The sequence below is a fragment of the Myotis lucifugus genome, unplaced genomic scaffold (assembly GCF_000147115.1).
Source record: "Myotis lucifugus unplaced genomic scaffold, Myoluc2.0 scaffold_98, whole genome shotgun sequence".
Lineage (NCBI taxonomy): Eukaryota > Metazoa > Chordata > Mammalia > Chiroptera > Vespertilionidae > Myotis > Myotis lucifugus.
The window spans coordinates 1,861,118-1,884,289 of NW_005871146.1; the positions used below are offsets into that span (position 1 = coordinate 1,861,118).

Below are 23,172 nucleotides of genomic sequence, written 5' to 3' on the forward strand. Positions count from 1 at the left end.
AAATTGCTGCAGCTATTCGGGGTCTTTCACAGGGTCCTTTTCAAAATGGCTTTCCACACTGGTTTATTCAATACAAGTAATAATACAGTTGGTGAGGGTGCAGAAGAAATTGGAACCATGTGCACTCTTGGTGAGAATATAGAATGGTGCAGCCATAATGGAAGACAGTGTGGGTATTCCTCCAAAAGTTGAAAATAGAATTATTATATGATTCAGTATTCCCACTTCTGGATATACTAGTATATCCAAAAGAATTCAAAGCAAGATCTTGAAGAGATGGGTGCACACCCATGTTCATAGCAGCATTATTCACAGTAGCCAAGAGGTGGAAGCAGACAGATAAGTGGCTAAAGAAAACATGGGCCGAAACCGGTTTGGCTCAGTGGATAGAGCGTCGGCCTGCGGACTGAAAGGTCCCAGGTTCGATTCCGGTGAAGGGCATGTACCTGGGTTGCGGGCACATCCCCAGTAGGAGATGTGCAGGAGGCAGCTGATCAATGTTTCTCTCTCATCGATGTTTCTGACTCTCTATCTCTCTCCCTTCCTCTCTGTAAAAAATCAATAAAATATATTTAAAAAAAAAAAAAAGAAAACATGGTACATGCATACAATAGAATATCATTCCTTAAAAAAAAAGGAAATTCTGATACACTTGACTAAGGAAATTATATTAAGAGAAATAAGCCAGATACAAAAGGGATAAAGACTGTATGATTCTACTTATAGGGAGTATCCAGATTTATAGAAACAGAAAGGAGAAAGGTGTTTGCCAGAGAATGGGGATGAAGGAGGGAGAATTAGTGTTTAGTGGGTATAAAGTTTCAGTTCTAGAGATCTGTCATACAACAATGTGAATATACTTAACACTATGAACTGTATACTTAAAAATGGTTCAGATGGTTAATTTTAATGTGGGGGTTTTTTACTACAATAGAAAGAAGGAATGAAAAAATTTTCTCTTGTATTTTGAGAATATATTTTCCCTAATTTTGCTGAAGTACATTTTGAGAAGTTGTAGTAGCTCTACATCATGCAAAATTTCATTAAAGTCATCATTATTAACTCTGATCTATAGTTGAATATTTTGAAGCCATTGAAGTTAGTGGTTCTACATCCATGTGAAGAGTGACATGAGGCATGAGGAAGCAGTGCGCAGACCTGTGGTTTGGGCCGTGGTGAAGGGGTTTGCCCAGTGGAAGATTGGCACGCAGTGGGAGATAAAGATTATTTAAGTAGACTACAGAGGACTTTGAAACACCAAAGAAGAATTTTGTAATGATGCAATAGATAACTACTGTGTAGTTTCTTGTGAAAATGATGAAACCACTGTTTTATGAGGCTTACCTTGGAAGTAACGTGTAGGGTGGCTTAGGGTGGGGGCGGGGGCTGTGGAGACAGGAGGAGAGTTTTCTGCTAGAAGTTGGGATAAATCCTCAATGGGAGGCAGGGAGATCTGGGTGTGCATCCTGCCTCGGACCCAGCACTTGCGTAGCCCAGATAAATAAGCTCCTTGGAACCTTAGTTTCCCCCATCAGCAATTTGCAGTTCAGTTGAAAAAGATTCATTGATTGCCTTCTATATGTCAGGTATTATGCTCAGCACTGGGGATACAAACATAGAAAGACTGCCCCTCCCTGGAGGAGGTTGTGGTCTCAGAAAGGAAACCCACGTGAAGACAGTGAGTGTGGGGAATGAGAGCAAACTATGCGATGAGCACATAGTGTCCAAATGTAGCTCTGAGGCCCCTCCCAGCGAGACACCAGACACTGAAAAATCCAGCTCCATAAAGTTCACCAAATTACAGGCAGGGATTCAAGGAATTACCAATGGAGAGGGGTCTATAAAGTTATGAAATAGTTAAGGTCATGAAGGCAAAGGATACAACAGAAGTTGATGAGATCCTTGCAGACGAAGCTGGAGACAGGGATCAGGAGTAAGAAGAAAAGGTTAGTAAAAGGAGCAGAGGACCAGTGAATTTGCTACTATCCCAAATGATGTAGAAGTGCTAGACTTGGGGTACTAAGCTCTTTTTAATATTTGTCTAGTAGCTTTTGCCTTCTCACTAGTAACAGAGTTAGTACTATATTAGAAGAGGCAGTGGCGCCCAGTGGGCAGGAGTTAGACGATGTGGGCTTGGGGCCTCTGCACACAGCGGTGTGGTATTGGGACTTCCGTCTACTCGTCTGTAAATGGGGGAAACTAATAGTACCACCTCGGAGCAGAGTCATGAGGATTATATGAGCTTGAGTCATGCAAAAAAGGCTTAAAACAATGCCTGGCACATCCAAAGTGCCCCATAAAATAGTCTTGCATTTCTTTAAAGTTTTTTCAGTGCTTTTATATATCATCATTTCATTTGTGGCTCACAACAAACTAATAACAGTTACTTATTGAGAATTTACAAATGACCCTGAGGGGTGGATATTATTATCCACATTCGACAGGTGAAAAACCTGAGAAAGGAACTTGACAAAGGACTCAGATTACAAAAAAAAAATGTAAAAAGAATTTGTGCAGCATGATTATTTGAAGCCAGGTTAGTCTGACCATAAAACCCTGCTATTAGTTCATATGCTGTTTTTCCATCTGGCCATCTGACCATCTATCCAATAAAAACTTACTGCACTTGTGTGTGCCAGGCAGTGGTTTAGGCATTAGGAGTACAATTAAGAGCAAAGCAGACAACCCTGGTCAGGTGGCTCAGTTGGTGGGGACGTCGTCCCATATACCCAAAGCACCAAAAGGTTGCGGGTTCGATTCCCAGTCGGGACACATACGTAGGTTGAGGGTTCGATCCCCGTCAGGGTATGTGCAGGAGGCAGTCAATCGATATTTCTCTCTCTCCCTTCCTGTCTAAATCAATGAAAGTTTAACCTCTGGTGAAGATTAAAAAAAAAAAAAGAGAAGAAGAACGAAGCAGACCAAAATCACTATCTTTATGTAGTTTACATTTTAGTTGGGGGAGACAGATGACGAACACAATATATTAGATGGTGATCAATGCTATGGAGAAAAATGAACCAGGAAAGAAGAGGGGGTGGGGTTGAGAATTGCAGTTTTAAATGTGATGGTCAGGGAAGGACATGCTGCGCGTTTATATGCTTGGGAGAAGGTGCTGGGTTCAGGGAACGGGAGGCCCTGACAGAGGGTGCCTGGTATGTGAAGCAGGCAGCCATCAGGGCCAGAGCTGAGTGAGAGGCGTTGGAGATGGAGTGAATGATCCAACTTCTGAATGGATTAGCATGGTCATTCTGGCTGTTTGATGAGAATTGGTATGGGAACAGGGGCAGCAGCAGGGAGAACAGTAAGGCATTGCTGGGGTGACCCAACTTGAGGTGAATGAGGCTTGAGTAGTGGGAGAGTGGTGAGAAGTGGCTGGATCCTGGACACATTCTGAAGGGAGAGTCGGGATTTGCTGATGAGTTGGAACTGGGATGTGAAAGGCGGAAGAAAAAGAATGACCTCTGAAGAGATAAAATTTAAACTTATTCCCATTTTACAGATGGGAAAAGTGAGGTTGGAAAAGGATAAGTGACTTGCCCCAAGGTCATTTAGCTGGAACGTTCATAAAGCTAGGATGATTTCCCAGGTATTCAGTCAAAATTCCATAGCTTTTCCCTTGTGCACATCGCATCTCTCCCACCCTGGGCCTCCTGCCCCACCAGCCTTCCCCGAGCACTGAGAACCCTCCAGTTCCTTCAGTGCTCAGCGGAATACTAATCCGTATTGAAACATTCACTGTTGTAATTTTAGGAAGCACCTCAGCCCGAGCCATTTTTCTAAGTGTTTATAATAGCAACTCAGAGATCATTCAATATATGAAGTTCAAATCTGTATCCAAAGAACTTTATTCCAGTACCTCCTGTAAAGGTTTAGCCTGTTTTTCAATGGTACCCTTTTTTCAATAAACTTGTAAATTGTGGATTTGTACATTATCACTGCTGGCTTTTATTCTCCTTTACTGATTATCACAGCAATAGCCAGACCCAATGATAAGGAAGTCTCCTTAGGAAAACATTGTTGAGTGGGTCTCTGAGGGAGAAAGTGTCATTGTCAGGGCTTTGCTGTAGGTAAGAGGCCCAGATGCCTTTATTTTTCTGAGCTTTACTTACTTGGGCCGGCCGCAGCTGACATGTCATGAGGAGCCTTGCCGTTGGAGCCAGGCTGTGTAGAACAGTGCCTGCTAAAGCTGGGGGTTCCTGCCCCCATACAGCCAGGGCCCCATACAGCCTGGGGTTTATGTGTACCCTCCTCGCCCGGGATCATTGGGACATTTGTATTGTCAACCAGCCTCATTGTAGGATGATAGTCTGGGCAGCTGCTCCAAGGACTCGGGGTAGAGACTTTCAGCTTTAGTGTTATCTCCTCTGTAGTCTAAGACAGACTTGTTTGTCTTCTAAAAACTTCATAATTTGCTTCGTCAACACCTTCTCCCAACCTCACCCAAACACACACCAGGAAAGTGCACTAGACCAGGTGGCCCTGTGTTCTCTGCCGGCAAGCACTCACCACAGCATAGGAGGTGGAAGGCACTATGCCTTGTCCAGGCTCACACACCCTTCTCAGACAGGGGGGCCTAAATTTCTCCCCAAAATTCTACCCAAAGCCTCCAGCACTAGCAACAGGAGCACCACCAGCTCTGTACTCCTGAGGGAAGCCCCTTGAGAGAGAGGGTCCTGGCATGTGCATCAGCCCCTATCAGGGACGGACATGTGCACACACACAGCTGGCTCTCTGCCCGCCTGCCTGCAGTCCCCTCACCTGGCCCATCAGCAGTGCCGGGGCCAGGTGCTGCCTCTCAGTGCGTCAGCAAGCAAGCTGGCGTCTGGAAGGCAGTGCCAGGTGTCTGGAGAGCTTTCATCTGCTTCTTGGCTTTGTGGTCAAGTTCAGGAACATTTGTTCCCTGCAATTTCTTCCTCCCTGAGGCAGCTCACTTTCACTTTTACCTCTCAGACACGGGCCCTGGTCTTTCCTGAGTGAGACGTGCTGGGAGCAGGAAGAAGAGAGTGGGGTGCAGGAGGGTGCACCCTCCTGTCCTCCAACTCAGCTGCTTAGTCATCAGCATATCCCAGATTCACTGACTGGCCCAATATCCAGACCGTCCTCACTGTAAACAGACCACCGTTAGCCTAACAGGGACACAGACATGCGGGTGGAAGGCTAGGCTTCACCACGTAGGTGCTGCTGCAGAATGACTGGGGAGCCGCTCTGAAGGGGAGTGACTGCAGCTGGGGTGTGGGGTTTCCAGGTACAGCGGAGCACCCCAGGCTGTGTGAAAGCACATGTAAGGCATGGGCCCTTGTAGAGACCTGGCTTGTTGGGCATCACCAAGAGGTGCTCTGTCCAGAGCGTGGGCCCAGAGGCCAGGCACTAGGAAAGAGTGGGTCCAGCTTGTGGACTGCACTGGCCGTCTGCCTTCCCACCATTGCACTTTGTGTGTTACACATCTCTCTCGACATCATCATTGTTTGTCCTGTCTGTTCAGTGAAGAAAACTTAACAATCCAGTGCTAAAAATACATTCATAGAGCTTGTTTTCACGTTTATTACCCTCCATTGTTGCAATTCTTTTTCAATAGTTTTTGCTGTAAAAATTCTAGTCTCTGTTTATAAAACGTATTGCTTTAAAAAAGTTGTTCACAATAGCACAGCTGAAGTGATGGGGCAGGAGGAAAGCTGTGAGGGCCTGGGACGCAGAGCTTGGGGCATGGGCAGGGCTGGCTGCGTGTGCGGAGCACCTAAAATGTGGCCCGTCCAGAGGGGGTGGGCTGCAAATGTAAAATGCCCATCAAATGTTGAAGGCTTAGTACAAAATAAATAATAGAAAAGATGCCATTAAAAAAAGAAAGGTGTTCTGCCCTGGCCGATGTAGCTCAGTTGGTTGGAGCATCATCCCATATACCAAAATGTCACAGGTTGGACTCCCAGTCAAGGCACAAACTATGTTGTGGGTTCGATCCCCTGTGAGGTGCCTACATGAGGCAGCCGATTGATGTTTCTCTCCCTTCCTCTCTCTCTTAAATCAATAAGAACATGTCCTCGGTGAGGATTAAAAAAATTATTTTTAAAGAAAGTTGTTTTGTTTAGAAAGTAGACCTGTCCCCGTTATTACAAATTCAGAATCGTAAGTCCTTGATGAAAACAAGGGCAGACATCTCCCTCCCACTGCTCAACCTGCGCACCATGTTCTGAGTTTCATTTCCCAGGCTCAGCGCCTCCCGTCTGGTTTCCCTGGATCCGGCCTCTGCCCCACCAACCCTGCTCCCACCACGCTCGCTGCCATCACCACAATAACTCTCTTTAGTGAGTTGCCAGGAGCTTGACACACATAATCTCACTTGATTCTCTAAAAAGAAAGAAAATATTTTTACAACAGAATGTAAAGCTCAGAGAGATTAAATAGCTTGGTTAGGGCCGCCTGCCTGCAGAGGGGCAGGGCCAGAATTCAAACCGGCCCTGTGACTCTAAACCCGTCACTCCGTGCTCTCGAAGCCCCGACCGGCAGTGCGCTCCCAGCTTGCTCTTCCAGGCTCGTCTCTCGTTAGATGTGCTGCTGTTGCATCGGATCTGGCCACGTTTCGTTCCATGAAACCTTTCCTGTCCTGTTCACCAGGATGTTCTGTTGTTGTTTAAATTCCTTTTGCTTGATGACAGATTAGCCTTGGCAAGAATAGGCCACTGTCCCAAGAAAGAAAATCTGAATACCACGGTGGTTAATCTAAAACATTATACCCATCGTTAAAAGGTCTTTCTCTTTTTTTGGTAAATTCCCAATTCTGATAGTGTGAGTTCCAACCTTTTCCCATGTGAAAAACTAGTAAAAATGGCTACATGTTTTCACTTAATGATACTACTAGGACCATTCGATTTTAGTAGTGCTACTGCCTTGCAGGTAAAAAATGGAAACAAAATGCTTTTTAAAAAAATGGTTATATTTTTCATTTCTTTTACTTCTCAAGCTTTATCAACATGTTGCTTAGAAACACTATCTGTATTTATATTTTTATATCCTCTTGGCAGCACAAATTTCCAACTAAATCACACCTAGTTCACGCAGTATCCTAGCTCACGAAATAACACTATGTTAACATTGGCAATGCTCTCTGAATTGTTCCCTTTCCTACCGAATGTGTCGTTTAACCCCAGCCCTTTTTAGCATCAACTACTACTTTTGGATTAAATAGATCAGTAGAAACTTTCTAATGATTTTGTCATTTAAAAATGTTCGTTAGCTGTGTCTTTTAAACCATGCCACTACTTTTTTTAAGTTTCTTCAGATGGCGGTACTGAATCCTGTGCCTTAGTGGATGACAACGGCAGCGAGGAGGACTACAGCTATGAAGACCTCTGTCAGGCCAACCCCAGATACCTGCAGCCAGGCGGGGAGCAGCTGGCCATCAATGAGGTACTGGGGTCCCACATGTGACCAGTGGTGGACACCTGATACGAGGGCCAGCATCACTTCAGACTTTGCTCTCTGATTATTTCTTATTGCATGTTCTAAAACCTAGAACTTTGACTAGACAAACAGTTTCTGGCATTTTCAAGGACAATTTATGTAATGAAGTTCCTCCCTTTTTGTGATAAGAGCAGCAGTCATTAGCTTAGGCAGCCGTTCATTCTGACAAACTCGCCCTTTATCATAACTCTCACAGCCGATCTAAGAGGTTACAGTTACCGTCCATATTGTAATAAACACTCTGACAGTTAGAGGCTAAATTACTTGCTGGTAAATGGCAGAGCTGGCATGAGCCACGTATTTCTCACTGCGAATCTGGTATTCTTTCTACCAGTCTGCGTCTTTAGCCTTTTTCACAGCAGTCTTTCTCGAAGGCACCGCTAGCTTTGGAGTTCTTGACGCCTCAGTGCGTAGGCTCTGAGGGTGCCCCGGGAGCCAAGCGGATGTCGTTGTCTGCCCCTGCACTGGACTCACAGGAGCTGCGTCTGTTCTTTACTTTTATTATGAACTGTAGACTATCTAGAGATCATTCTGTGTTCTCTTTGGCTGCAGTAAACTATAAAGTGTTTTCAAATTGTGAGTGAAGTGTGAAGGCTGAGTTCGGGGTGACGCTGAGGGTCTTGCAGCTAAGCCCCGTGCGACCTTCAGAGGCTCCGCTCGGCAACATCTTGCTTGGCAGCTCAGAAAGCATTTCTCCGTGTATATTCGAGATTTCGAGATATTCAGGTTTGTTAGCTACAGATAAGTGAGCTGTTTATACTTTTTTTTTTTTTTTTAAAAAGTTGATTTGGGCTTTAAGGTCATGTGAGAGAGACTCACCTAATTCTCTTTTCCCTAATATGTTTTTCTTCATTTTGTATAACAATCAGTCAGTACTGACCCAAAGCCGTTGGCGTATACAAATGAGAAGTAGGAGATGTGCATCTCACCCTGAGACGTCACACAGACCCCCGCCCGCCCATTCTGCCCACCTGACTTTCGCACTAAGCACGCCTGCGTGTCTCCATTTCAGCTGATCAGTGATGGCAGTGTGGTCTGTGCAGAAGCCCTGTGGGACCACGTGACCATGGATGACCAGGAACTGGGCTTCAAGGCAGGAGATGTCATCCAGGTTCTGGAAGCCTCTAACAAGGACTGGTGGTGGGGCCGGAGTGAGGAGAAGGAAGCCTGGTTCCCGGCAAGCTTTGTCAGGGTAGGTGTTGGCCCTCTCACCCTCACACCTGTCTCTGGGGAGCGGCAGGTAGAATGGTTCAGGCCAAACTCACTCTTTGTACAGATTCAGTTTGTTATAATTGTTTCAATCAAACCTAGAAATTCAACTGGGTCAAAGGAAAACTTTTAACCAAGGTAACTAGTTGTTTGGCACTGCTGCTGTGTTTTGAGCCACTGACGCCGTGCGGCTCTGCCAAGTACATAAGTCAGGTGAGGGTCAGGCTGCCTTCCCGAGGAAGCAGAAGCCATGGCGGGGGGAGGGCTGCCTGTTCCGGTGCCACCTCTCCCAACCCCCCCATCCCTGTGTGTGCACTGCAGTTGCGTGTCAATCAGGAAGAGCTGTCGGAGAATTCCAGCAGCACGCAGGGTGAGGAGCAGCAGGAAGATGCTGGCACGACCCGCCACAAACACTCTGAGAGCAAGCAGCAGATGCGGACCAATGTCATCCAGGAGATCATGAACACCGAGCGGGTGTACATCAAGCACCTCAAGGATATCTGTGAGGTAGGGCGCCAGACATGCGGCCTCGCTGAGGTTTCACATGACTATGATATGCCCACCTGGCTCTCTTCTGTTCCCAGTCACACCCTCCTATGCACATATTATTTAAAGCCCTCATTCCGCCTCACCTCCTCCTATACCTCTGGCTCCTGCACACACTGCTCACTCATTACATGTGCGTCTACCTCGGTGAGCCTCAGTGGTGAGCATCATGGCCATCCGCCAGGCTGTTGCAGCCAGGTCTCTTTCGGGGCCCTGTGCCACTGTCTCTTTCAGCACCGAACCCTGAGCCTATTCAGAGCAAGAGCCTGTCAGTGAAGGCAACACCTGTCAGTGAACCCCACTTAACTTGACAAAGATTCAAAGGTTTGGCGGTGTATAGCCCACTGCCTCTAACACTGTCTCGCAGGCAAGATTCTGAGTCATTTAGATGTAGAAAAAAAACAAAACACTAGTGATAGCCAACGCTATATTCCACAGCATCATGATAGTTCTGCTGTGTGATACACTTTATTCCTCCCGTGGCATTTTTTGTTTTTGTGGGTTTTGTGTGAGATTATACCAGACCGTCCTACTGCGAGTGCTGACTTCTGCACTCTCAATTCGGCTGGGACGTTCAGCCCTGAAGACAAGCTGAAGTGAGACAGCCGCACATTTGTAACTGGATTAACTGGCCAGATGCAGCTATACCAATGTTTTGTTTGTTTGTGCCGTCTTGTTCAGTAGGAATATATGGCTAAGGGAGTTTCTTTAAAGTGGCATTCTATGAAGATGAAAGTAATTGCTAATAATTGTTGAGCATTGACCATGTGCCACCCCTCTCTACCTGGGTTAACTCATTTTACTCTCACAACACTCTCACTAGATCTTAGCCCGTGTACAGGTGAGGAAACTGGGGTGTGGAAAAATTGAGTGGTGGGGTTGGGATTTAAACCAGGCATTCTGCCCAGAGCCTGTACCCTGAACCTTTACATTGTCTTTCTGTTAAAATTCATACCAAATAGTCCAGGGTGGGATTTTACCATAGAGTCGGTCTAGTCTGGAATTACCTGATGTTAATTTGGGAATAATTATTACATCAATGTATGGCCTTTCCTCACTAACTCCTACCGAAGCCATAGTACAAACAGGGTGCATAATTAGTAGTTTCTAACAAGTCTTCTTGGTTGTGAATTAGAATCAGCAATCGGAGAATGATTATCTGAAGAGTTTAGAAAAATATAACAAGGCCAATTTCTGAGCTAGTATTTGAAACTGAGCAACTTGTTTCATGAATATAGAAACTGGATATGGCTTCTTGTATGATAAATCCAGCCACATACATCTTTTCTCTTTCCTTTTGTTTTTAAAACATGGCACATTGTAGTCACGGAAGTAGGATTCTCCTAACAGAGACCCATAGATGTTAAAGTAATTTTCTCTAATTAAAATCTGCTCCAAGACAATGGCTTTGGATGCAAAATACTGTATTATTCAGAGAAATAAATTCTATGAATTTCCAAATTCATTTTTAAAAGCATATGTTCCCTTTCGCAGGGCTATATTCGACAGTGTCGCAAGCACACGGGAATGTTCACTGTTGCACAGCTAGCCACCATTTTTGGAAACATAGAAGATATTTATAAATTCCAAAGAAAGTTCCTGAAAGACCTTGAGAAACAGTACAATAAAGATGAGCCTCATTTAAGTGAAATAGGATCCTGCTTTCTTCAACATGTACGTCACCTGTTACTTCTTTATTAATAACATCTGGTTACATAATTTTGCAATGTTTCTTCATTAAAAATAGGAGTCCTTTTTGTTTCTTTGTTTGCTAGATTAATTGCCCATAGAATGGAGATGTCACTTATAAAGTAAGTTGCTTAGTTTATATGGTTAATCTTTAGCTAAATATACTAAGTCCATTTTTTTTAATCTTCCCACTTTTATGCAGTTTGGAGTAATTTTTAATAAGACCTATTAATTGTCTATTATATGTTAAGCACTGTTTTCAGGATCTTCTTATATTAGCGCCTATACTGCTGTGAGGTAGGTATATGATTGTCCTCATTTTACAGATGAGGAATCTGAAGCCCATAGGGTAACTGACCCAGGGTCACACATTAGTAAGTGGCAGATGGGAAGGCAGACTGAGGCCTGTGGCTCTGGGACCCAGGCCTGTAACCAGTGTAAATGCGCAGGCCAGTCTTGCGGTGATGGCATGAGCTGATCATATAGCTGATGACTGACTGCCACTATTTAATGCCAAAAAATTCCAAAAGAAGATTCTATTCCCAGCCAAAATGGCCAGGGCCCAATAATAGTAATAGCAACAGCAATGACAACCACCACCACCTCCTCGCAGCACAGGCTGCTCCGGGGCCAGCAGCTTCGTAGAGGCAGTGGTGTGGAGCAGGTACCCGAGGTGGTTGCTTTCAAATAGCTGAAAATAATGCTGTAGGGATAATGCACGTGGGAAGGTCGAGCCCATGAGAGCACTGGGCCTGTATGGGACTTGGTAAAACACCTGTTTGGCCAGAGTAGAAGGTCCATGGAGGTTAAGAGAAGCTTCTGAGTCACTGAAGGGCAGGCTGCAGAGGCGGTAGCGCCCGAACGGGAAGAAGCCTCAGTGGGTGGATCTCGCCTGGAGACAGGAGAGTTCAGCTGAGGACCAAAGGGGTTGCTGCTTCTGGGCCTGGGCAAGGTGATGGCAGGAAACACAAAGACAGACTCATTGAGGACAAACTGACAAGACTGGTCATAGGTAACAAAGAAAAGCAGCAGTCAGAACCACGCGCAGGGTTTTGAGTCAGAAAGAACGAACAGGTGGGTTAGGAAAGCCTGCCTTGTAGGGCAGCAGGAGTTCGGTTGTGGGCGTTGTGTTTGAGCACGCCTGTGTATAAACGTTGGAGTGGAGATGGCCGGAAAGGAACCTGCTCTGGGCAGGTCGGTGTTTGTGACCGTCAAGCCTGGCAGTGGTGAGGAGACACCTGGAGTGGGGAGCAGAGGCCCAAGAACCCAGCCAGCAAGTCTGCTCCTGGGAGTGTGCAGGGGGGAAGGGTGGAGGGCGCCAAGGGGCTCTGCAGAGTCCAGGGGAAGGGCAGGCATCATGGAGAAGCCGGCAGGATGGCTGCAGCCTGGAAGTGACCCAGGGAGAAAGGAAGTGAGCAAAGGGCTTGCCTTAGAGGTGGGTGGGCAACGTGTGTGGGAGCCAAGTGGGGGATATCGCCGTGAGAAGGCGGTAGCTTTGAATCCTCACCTCTTGGTCAAGGAGTTTAAAGGGAAAATAAAGAGGATGAGGAGGGAGCGAGTTGGGCATAAGAACAGCACCTTCTTCTCTTAGATCAGAGCTGGGGTGAGGAGGGTGACAGTAGAGGGCGCTGTGCTCGGGGGAAGCCCAGTGCACCTATGACTCACCCTTTCAGGGTCTGTGGGAGGCTGCCTGGAAGGGGACCAGGGCTCTGAGTCCTAGAACAGCCTCTCCCTGCACCCCCAAGAGATAAGAACCCTCTGGAGAGTCTGCAAATGGCCCCTTACCACAGAGAAGATTTTGGCTTCTTGCCCAGGTGGGAAAAACGCTGCCGAAGGACTTGGGGCACTTCTCCCTCCTCCCAGGGATGCCCCCTCCCACAGGATTGTCCTTGTCTCAGCCCACAGCCCCCATAGCCTGATGACGCTGTGCTTTCCCCTTCCCAGCAAGAGGGCTTCGCTATCTATTCCGAGTACTGTAACAACCACCCGGGGGCCTGCACGGAGCTGTCCGGCCTGATGAAGCAGAGCAGGTACCGGCACTTCTTCGAGGCCTGCCGCCTGCTGCAGCAGATGATCGACATCGCCATTGACGGCTTCCTGCTCACACCCGTGCAGAAGATCTGCAAGTACCCCCTGCAGCTGGCCGAGCTGCTCAAGTACACCACGCAGGAGCACAGGTGAGAGGCCACCGGGCAACGCCCGTCTCTCCACCATGTGCTGAGTCCTTCAGCTTTCCCGAGCTTCCCAGGATGGCAGGGACAGAGGGCTCAGATGTCAGACTTGTCACTTTCGTTTCTTCTAAGATATGGTTATTGAGGCTCCAGAATATCCATTCCTAGAGATATTAAAAAATAGCCCTGTCTGGTGTGGCTTAGTTAGTCAGCACTGTCCCTTACACCAAAAGGCCACTAGTTCAATTCCCAGTCAGGGTACATGCCCAGGTTGCGGGAGGTAGCCAATCGATGTTTCTCTCTCTGTCTCTCCCTCTCCCTTCATCTCTCTCTCTCTGAAATCAGTAAAAACATTTTTTAAAAAAAGATATATATGGTTTATGGTTTTAACAGTCTGCCAAAAAAATAATAATAAATTATTTGGGCCCTGGCTGGGTAGTTCAGTTGGTTAGAACATCGTCCCGATATGCCAGGGTTGCAGGTTCAATCCCCAGTCAGGACACATACAAGAATCAAGAATCAACCAATGAATGTATAAATAAGTAGAACAACAAATCGATTTTTCTGTCTTTCTCTTTCTCTCTCTCTCTCTCTCTCTCTCCCCCTCCCTCCCTCCCTTTTCCCCCTCTTCCTCTCCCTCCCCACCCGCTTCCGCTCTTTCTCTAAATCAATTTTTAAAAAAATAATATTTCTTACACTGTATTCTGTGCACATAGGGATTTTTATTGTGCTGTTGGTCCTATCATTGGCATATATTTTATAAATACTCTTTTATAGCTACTCACTCGTTAATAAAAACAATTTTTAAAGAGAAATAGACCAATTGAATACAGTATAAGAAATATATCTTTTCTCTCCTGTACTCCTTTAGTTGCTTCCCATTAACTCACCCTCAGAGCAGTGTTATTTACTGCCAACAAAATGTTACTCTGTAGAAGGGTTGAGGACATAGAAAAATTTGAGCTATAAAAAAGTAGGAAACCTCAAGGCCTAGAGTAGCGTGTGGGGTCCACTTGGGAGGCACATTTCACCGAGGTCCTGGTTGGCTCAGTCCTTTCTGGCCCAGCCCGGGTGCCTGCTCTGTCTCCAGATTCCTTCCACCCCATTTCCTGTCCTTTCAGCACAGAGTTTCACATGATTGGCTGCCTGCTCTATCTTCCCTTGGGACTTACTTTGTGCCTAAGTTCTGGGGGAGCCAAAAGTTCTCCATTGCTTACTTAATAGCAACTCAGCATTGTCCTGCATGCACAGAATAAGGTGTAATCTTGCTGTGCTTATGTGTACGCTGTCACCCATTCGGTAGTGGAATGGGCACATCCATTTTCCATGACCATGTCACCACAGCACCACCCGCCTATTTGGTGCCTTTAGGTGGCAGCAGTTGGGTCATTGCTTATGTTCTCACCAGGGCAGAGCTGAAATGCCAGTGGGGACACAACCATTGCAGGCAAGGTTTTAGGATACAGCTTACTGTTCGAGACCAGAGTCACACCTGTCACCGGCACACAGCTTTCACTGCACCCGCAGCCCTGGAGGGGACAGCCTGGAAGGGTTCTAGTGGGAAGGGGCGGGGGGAAGGATGGTGAGGAAATCTGCTGGAGCAAACCACAACTGTTTTGGGTTCTAACAACCTTTGTTCGGAAAGCATCACATTCTCCAGGGCAGTGCCTGGCCCTGCAGGGTGCCCAGAATAGATCATTCTTTGCCCGGCCACTGGTCACTGGACAATTAATCCTAGATGTGAGTATTTAAAGAGTTAGGACTACCAAGCTAAGAGAAGGGAGCTTATTGAAACAGATGAAAGAGCTGTGTATTTTCTCTTTTTGATGGAAAAATCAGAAAAGTTTGGAAAGAAAATAAAGTCAACAGAATCACAAATTTGAAGAAAATTTTAAAAAAGAATAAAAATGCATCATGATGAGAAACTAAAGAAAATAATAAATAAGAAGCAAAGACATCTTGAAAGACCCAGGCAAGCAGATTAGATCCCAAGACGGGAAAGCTGTGGCCAGAAGTTCACACATCACCTTTCAGCAGTTAATTTTCAATATAAGGAAATTGCAGATTTGATCTGTGTTTTAAAAAAATCATTTTAAAGAAAATGACATAAAGCCCATTTTTTGTTAATTACACTCTTTTTTGGTTGTTTTTTTCTGAAATTATATATATAAAATAAAAACTTGCAGAAAAAAACAATTATCTTGCCCACTTTCTTCCTTGCTGGAGAGCTCCCTGGGCACTGTGCCCCTTGAATCATTTCTCTTCTTCCTCTGCTGCCGTGTGAATCGCCTGTCTGAGACAGCAGGTCTGCCTTCTGGGCAGATGGCCAGAGACTTCCTGGGAGCTGCATTTCCTTGTGTTTGGTAAATAAACAATAGAACCTGCTTCCAAGGCTTTTCTCTGGGCTTTGCAGGAAAACTCTAATTCAGTCCCACTGAGTCCATAGGCTCTGTCTGCCCTGTAAGACAAGGAAAGTGCTAGAAAGTAAAAAATCCAGCTCATCCACTGGACGATTGACTTACATATTCCCGTTACTAACTGAGCAAAACTTGGATGTGAAAGTTTCCAATAGTGGACATCTCTTAGCCTGTGTGCAGATTAGAACTTTAGTTTTAGTTCTTTTATTACCTATAGTTTAGAGGCCCTGGGAGCAGGAGCCTGGTGGGGCAGCAGTTAGTTTGATTTGACTGTAGCCTATGGAAAGCACCAGAAATGAAGATCTGTTGATGAAGTAAATGCCACATTGGCGTTTACATGACTCATTAGGTCAACCTTCTGTGGCTGTGTTCTCTGGTGTCCTTTCCTGAACACCTTGAAAGATGGAACTCAGAGCAAATTATTACTCTTGAAAATGGTTAGTGCTTATATTAAAGTACTTTCTATAGCCAACTTGCTATATCAGAACCAAAGCAATCACAGACTGCCCTTTCTTTATTAATGAAAATCATTCATTGTCACAGTGATTAAGACATTTCTTGTGGCATTTACTTTCATTCATGGTAATTTCTGGGAAATGAGGACAACATTCTTATTCAAAGAATTCTGGATTGCATTGGTCAGCTCCCTTAACCTATGCAGACTACAGCCTATTCATGGAGGAACAAGAAAAAGGGAACAATGGCTACTGTTTAAATGCCATGTTGTCTAGACTATTAGTATACAAATTGGGGAAGGAGTGTATTATTTTGTTGAGTAGCCTGTCATATGGTTAAAATTCACCTCTCACTTTTCAGTGATTACAACAATATAAAGGCAGCCTACGAGGCCATGAAAAACGTAGCCTGTTTGATCAATGAGCGCAAACGCAAGCTGGAGAGTATAGACAAGATAGCGCGTTGGCAAGTATCCATCGTAGACTGGGAGGTGAGTGGATACCACCCCCCACCCCACATCATGCATCACCACTCACACCCTCCCCTACCTTTGGTCTAGTTTAATGACAGACTTTGATGTCTTATGATTGATACTTTATACTCATGGCTTAATGGTACACAGGGTTCCCTTGCTGTCTGGAATTAGCACGTTCCTATGAAATGTTCATACGCTGAAATGGTGCAAAGCCAAAGACCAACACCTCAGGACACATCTTGCTAGCAGATTCACAAAATAAACCGAGAAAAGGCCTGTCCATGACATCTGGGTCCTGGCTCACAGCTTTCACTGCACAGATGCTCACAGACGCAGCTGGGCTCACACTGGACCTGCGATGCAGGGTGTGGTTCCAGGGAAGGAGCTTCCTGGGGCCAAGCCTGACACTCGACACTCCAGTGCTGCTGCCTCTGTAATGGTTCCCTGCAAAACCAACACTGAACGCTATTATTGCTTCTCCCCTTTTTTGGAAAAAATGAAAATTCTCTTTGGATTTATTTCCATTAGCAACAACAGGTACTAATGTAGGTCTTTAGTAAAAGTAAAGTAGTATAAAGAGAACTTTCAAGAAGCAGGGGATACCTGTATATATTTTGAGGCATATAATTGAATTGAAGTCAACTACTTTACCTTTTACCTCCACCAAGAAACACTCTTAGGAGTGTCTGTAATTAAAATTTATTGCCTTCTCTCCTGCTAGAGCATGAGCTTCATGAAGCAGCTGGAGAAGATTTAAAATATAAATTGCAGTTGGTGAGAGTATGGACTGTGCAGCCACCCTGCCTGTGTGTGAATCCCCTGTGGCCTGGACATGATCACTGTTTTCATCTAAGAGATGGAGAGGAAACTATTTCCTACCTCGTAGGGCTATTGTGAGGATTATATAAGACAGCGCAAATGCAATGCCTAATACAGCCTGTAGTAATGGTCCAGCATGAATGCCCACACACACACACTTATTTCTAAAAACAGGAATGATGACAATAATAGTACCTGTATTGTGTTTACCACATGCCTAGCACTGGTTTAAGCCATTTATGTGTATTAACTCATTTTAGTCCTCTCAACAGTCCAATGAAGTAGGAAATATCACACCCATTTAACATATGGGGAAGCTAAAGCACATACCAGTTAAGTGGCCTGTCATGGCCACAGAGCTAGGAAGTGGCCAAACTGGATTCAAACCCAGGCAGGCAGCCTGGCGTCAGAGTCCATGCTGCTAACCACTAGTCTCTGTGGCCATTCTTAAGATTGATAAATCAGTGCTATTCATATTGTTTTTAGAACAAGCAAGATTCATCCTACATCAAACTAATTGGTCAAAACTCACTTTCCCAAAGGCTTGTGAAAGTTTGGGCTGAGAAGTTAGGTTTTTAACTAAAGTAGATAATAGTGATGAAAGGTGTAAAGAAATACTTGTATTTCAAGGCCTTATAGACTTCTGGAACCTGGACAGGCCTCAGAGATCACCGAGTCTAACTCTCTTATTTTGTAAGTGAAGAATCTAGGGCATAGAATTGCTTGAGGCAGGTAAATAGAAGAGGTATTTTGGAGTCAAGAGCTTTTACCTACAAAAAAAATGTTGTGTATGACTGAGATTAAAGGAGAATAAAATCTTCAATTTGTAAAATTGAAAGCCAATGTTGTGCTAAATACCATAAAGTTCCATCTAATTAGACCCAAACCTAAATATGATAAAAGTGTGGTTTTCCTTCCGTTCTTGGACTCTGATACTGAGGAGATAATTTATTGTCAGAAGTTTTCCAATTATCTTGCTGGTAACTTGCCACCTGGCCTTTGGTTTCCAAAGATCCTAAACGCGTTAGTCCAGGCAGCTGCCATAGGCCTGACTAAAGCCAGAGCATCTGTAGTTTGTCCCACCTGCCCAAACCTACCTGTGGTCCTCGTTCTCCAAGGATCGGCCTTGGTCAGCTGCCATATCAGACCTTGATCGGACTCGTTAGCCCAGCAGGCTCTTCACTGCTCTTTCTGATAAGGAAGTCACCTCAGATAACAGAGGCCCTGTAACATTTTCCCATTTAGTAGGAAATAAAAGAACCTTCACACGCAAGAAGACTAATAAACCGAGGTTTCAAATGGCCTCTGAGGCTTGGCTACCTGTGAGTGGGCCTTGGGCACCTGGCAAATCTGGGGAGGCTTCTGGGTCAGGGCTCCCGGCACCTAGAGGTAAGAATTGGAAGGTCTCACAGTGTGTTTTCATCCTCCAGGGACGGGACATTTTAGACCGAAGTTCAGAACTGATCCATTCTGGAGAGCTGACCAGAATCACTAAGCAAGGCAAGAGCCAGCAGCGGACATTCTTTCTGTTTGACCACCAGCTCGTGTCCTGCAAGAAGGACCTGCTGCGCAGGGACATGCTCTATTACAGGGGCCGCATGGACATGGATGACATGGAGCTCGTGGACCTAGAGGACGGGCGGGACAAGGACTGGAACCTCAGCGTGAAAAACGCCTTCAAGCTCGTCAGCAAAACCACTGACGAGGCTCATCTGTTTTGTGCCAAGAAACAGGAAGACAAGGCGAGGTGGCTGCAGGCTTGTGCGGATGAGAGGAGACGGGTGCAGGAGGACCGGGAAATGGGTGAGCAGCACTCAGCGCCACGGGGTTTCGTTGGCCTCTGCTTTCTAACCTCATTCCCCAGCCCTCTCCCACAGAGTTAACTCCCACCCGTGGGAAAAGAAAGGGATTTGCAAATTCTAAACATTTCTAAACTTGCTTACAAGACAGGCTGTGGCAGATGTAATTACCACAGGCAACATTTACATGCCAGATGCTCTACTACACATTTACAGAGAGCATCTCATTTAGTTTCAAAACGTGGATACTATTGCTGTACACATTTTACAAATGAAAAAATCGAGGCTTAAGGCCCTGTACTCTAGTAAAGGCCATGCCTCTCCATACGCAGGACCACTGTCTTCTTCACACTGCTGCTCCCCTCCAGGTATTCACTGGCCTGTGGGACAAACCCTCCAGCCTGGTGTTTACGGTGGGGCACAGTCTCAGCCGGGCTCCAGTGCCTCCCTGGCACAGTAGGGTTTGAGCACAAACTGTTGAAGGTAAGTCAGGATGCCACAGGGACCATGGACCCTAGAGATGAGGTGGGATGAAGGATCCCCCTCTCTGCAGCCTTCCTGGGCCCAGACCCCCAAGGTTGTGGTGCAGGATGGAGAAGGCCCTCCCCCTCTTTCTTCCCCGCCCACTGCCATGAGGAAAGCCAGAACAAAACCAGCCGGTGCTCCGTTGGCCCTCCCCATAGTGTGTGTCACCAGCACTGGCTCAGGCTGGGCCACAGATGTTGCTCTCACCATAGGAGGTTTCGTGGGATCATGTACTGGTATTAGAGTAGAAAGGGCTTTACAACTCAGCCAGGCTGACTCACTGTCAGAAGCAGGAATCTCCCCTGAAACACTCTAATAGCTGAGCACTGACCTGTTCCTCAACCTCTAATGACACAGAGCTCACTGCTGTAGGTGGCCCCTTCCGCTAAGTGTAAGTGTCCTGTATTTATTCCCAGAGGAAAGCTGATCTCCAGCCACTTCCATATATTGGTGCAGCTTTTGACTTTCAGGCCTCATTGGAATAAGGCTCATCACCCCATCATGCCGAGAATTCTTCAGATAGTTGAAGGTCACATATATTCAAATGCAAACTGAGAGAGCCACAAAATGCTGATCTTACCTGCCATGTACTGTTGTCTAGTGCAGACCCTGAAATCATTTGTAAGTTGGAGTGTTTTGGTTTTTCCTCAGATTGAACCAAATGTTACAAGGGCATTCTAAATACTTCTCAATTCTGCCCTTTGGCAGGAGAAGCAAGGAGGGACCTGATGTTGTACCTTTGCAGTTCAGCACTTCCCTATTGCTGGTGCTCAAAAGAGAGACAGGAATGAATGAATGAATGAATGAATGAATGAATGAATACAGGATGCATGCGGCACTCCTGGAGCCATTAAATCTGTGATCTGGGTGAGAGTGGACAAAAATGGGACTGACCCAGGCCCTTGCCTGGTATATTCCGTCAGCCTAGGTGCCCAGTATATTGCGTGTAGGTCAGTGATGGCGAACCTATGGCACGCATGTCAGAGGTGACACGCGAACTCATTTTTTTGGTTGATTTTTCTTTGTTAAATGGCATTTAAATATATAAAATAAATATCAAAAATATAAATCTTTGTTTTACTATGGTTGCAAATATCAAAAAATTTTTATATGTGACACAGCACCAGAGTTAAGTTAGGGTTTTCAAAATGCTGACACGCCGAGCTCAAAAGGTTCGCCATCACTGGTGTAGGTCGATCCTAGGGATTGTGCCATTGAACAGGCGGGGCATGGAGGGTGGGAATAAGGCAAGACCAGAGTAGGCCTCAGAGCTGAAGAAGCCAGGGGGCCAGTGTGTGGAGCCTGAAGGAGACCTCATGACTCATTAGGGACAGATGTTGAGCATGTCGAGGCGTCAGGGCATAGGGAGCAGCGTGTTCGAAGGTGGAGGGCGAGCCCTGGCGAGTGACCCCAGGCAGCAGAGTGCAGAGCCCAGGTCCCCTTCCACCAGGCGGAGGCCTCCCCCAGGGCAGGGCCAGTCCAGCAGCTGTGGCCGCCTCTGCCTCTGTCCTTGCTTCTCTCCTCATGCTCTCTACAGTTGGGGTACAAAATTCAGTTCCCATTACTCAGATGATACCTTTGTTTAGGGGACAATCAGAACTCACTCAGCTTTCACAGTGAGTGAGCAGACCCGCGGCCCTTTGGTTCATCCTTTCCTCCCAGAGCCTTATCCTTTAGGGGGATAATAGGGTGACTGTGTGACACATCTGGGTTTGCACAGGTAGTCTGTGCATCCCTCCCACAGCACCCCATTTCAGTCTTTCCGGTGTCCTAGTGACAGTCCTGGCTCCTTTCTTCTCTTATCCAGTCTTTCGACTTCTTCTGGTTCCTCAAGGATCAAGGTCTTTGCTTCAGGTTATGAGGAATATCTCAGGGTAACATGGGTTACGGTGCAAGTTTTAATCTAAAATGTTTTCACTTGTTTTGAATACGTATTACCTTTGTTTCTAAATACAGGAATGGAAATTTCCGAAAATCAAAAGAAACTTGCCATGTTAAATGCTCAAAAGGCAGGACATGGAAAGTCAAAAGGTAAGTTCTGCAGAAGCCTCCCTCTCTAATGTGTTTCAGCATTGGAATTAAAATTGGGGGAAGGCTCAAAGTTAGCACATGACCAACTCTGAATGAAGGAGAGGAGTGCGGATGAAACTCAAAATGATAGATCCAAAATAACGGGCAGTTTTACCATAATGAGCATTTGATTTTGAATGTACTTCCATTTTTTTTGCTTACATTTGCATATGAGTCTATAAAAGGTGTACTGAATTGGTAGCCAAGAGCTCCCAGACCTCCCTCTGCTGCCCACAACCCCTCTGGGCCCCCCGCTGAGGGGTGATGGTATGGCCAGGTCAGCATTCCTTAGTCTGAGGCAGGTCAGCCACTCTTGTATCTTTGGGACATGTGAGGAGGAATCTCCAACCCCGACTGCGTGTCCCTGCGGGCTACATTTTAGTTCAAGTAAGAAGATCTGAAAGTTCAGTACATCACACAATGAGCTAAGGAAAAACAAGACTGACTCGCTTATTTAGAGCTTATTCTCTACCCTGCAAGCACCTCAGAATGACCGGGCAGCTGTTTAAAAATACCAACGCCCAGGTCACTCACACACACACACACACCCGGGTTCCGATGTGCAGGCAGAGTTTCTTCGAGTAGGTAATACTAATATTCTAGCCCAACAGAAACACTGAAGATCTTTATTCCAAAAATGTTATATTTTATAAACTTAATTCAGATTGACTCCAAGAGGGATGACCCTATGACATTTATCCTACTCAGTATTTTCCTAACTGAAAACGCAGAAAGAAGGATCAGTTCAGCCTAGGACTGTGATAAGCCATCAACTGCTGCACCAAGACGAATTCATTGCCAAAATAACACTCAACATTTTCCTGCTCCCACCACTCAAATGCAGAATTTCCCCCCTACGTTATAAACATGTTCAAGGCAGAAAAACGCACCGTATTCTTTTTTACATCTTCACTTTAATGTCAAGTGACCAATAAATATCAATTTATTAGAACTTACTCATTTCTGTGTCTTCAAAGAGTCACTAGCTTAGCAGTGAGGCCCCCGAAAATGCAACTGATGGTCACCTGCCAGGCACTTTTCATGAGTTACCTCACTTCATCCTCCCTGTCATCCTGGGAGATAGGGAAAGCCTGTGGCACGCCAGAGGCAGGGATGGATTCTGAACTGAGGTCCTGGCTCCTTCCAAAACCTACACTCTTTCCTCTTATCATGCTGACTTTCACAGGTACTGTGTGGTCTTGTAGCTAATTTTAATACGCCTTTTTAATGACCTCTGCACAAATTTAAAATATCAACTTTAATAAAGCAGTTTTGATTAAACTGATGAGGTATCTGGGTCACTATTCTAGGCACATTACTTCTATTAACTCGTTTGATTCTCATTCCCCATGTCACTGGTATCTCTGCTTTAGATTTAGGGAACTGAAGCACAGGAAAGTCCGCTGATTTCCCGAATACTTACAGCCCAGAAGTGATAGGCTAGGCTCTGGGCCGAGCAGTGTGGCATTGCTTCTCATCCCAAACAGCAGTCTAGTTCTAATCTTGCCACTTACTGCCGTGTGACTATAGATTCACAT

The 23,172-nt window shown here is 45.7% G+C and overlaps 1 protein-coding gene across 3 annotated transcripts in view; it reads left to right on the plus strand.

The window, feature by feature from the left end:
* SPATA13 (spermatogenesis associated 13) overlaps positions 1 to 23,172 on the plus strand; it is a 150,944-nt gene that overhangs the window by 125,943 nt on the left and 1,829 nt on the right. For all 3 annotated transcript variants that reach the window (XM_006092113.3, XM_023756703.1, XM_014458641.2), the window contains 8 exons: positions 7,268 to 7,404; positions 8,471 to 8,650; positions 8,989 to 9,174; positions 10,708 to 10,887; positions 12,847 to 13,079; positions 16,307 to 16,436; positions 18,671 to 19,043; positions 21,521 to 21,595. In XM_006092113.3, coding sequence (XP_006092175.1) covers positions 7,268 to 7,404; positions 8,471 to 8,650; positions 8,989 to 9,174; positions 10,708 to 10,887; positions 12,847 to 13,079; positions 16,307 to 16,436; positions 18,671 to 19,043; positions 21,521 to 21,595 — 1,494 coding nt within the window. The remainder of the gene's footprint in view (positions 1 to 7,267; positions 7,405 to 8,470; positions 8,651 to 8,988; positions 9,175 to 10,707; positions 10,888 to 12,846; positions 13,080 to 16,306; positions 16,437 to 18,670; positions 19,044 to 21,520; positions 21,596 to 23,172) is intronic.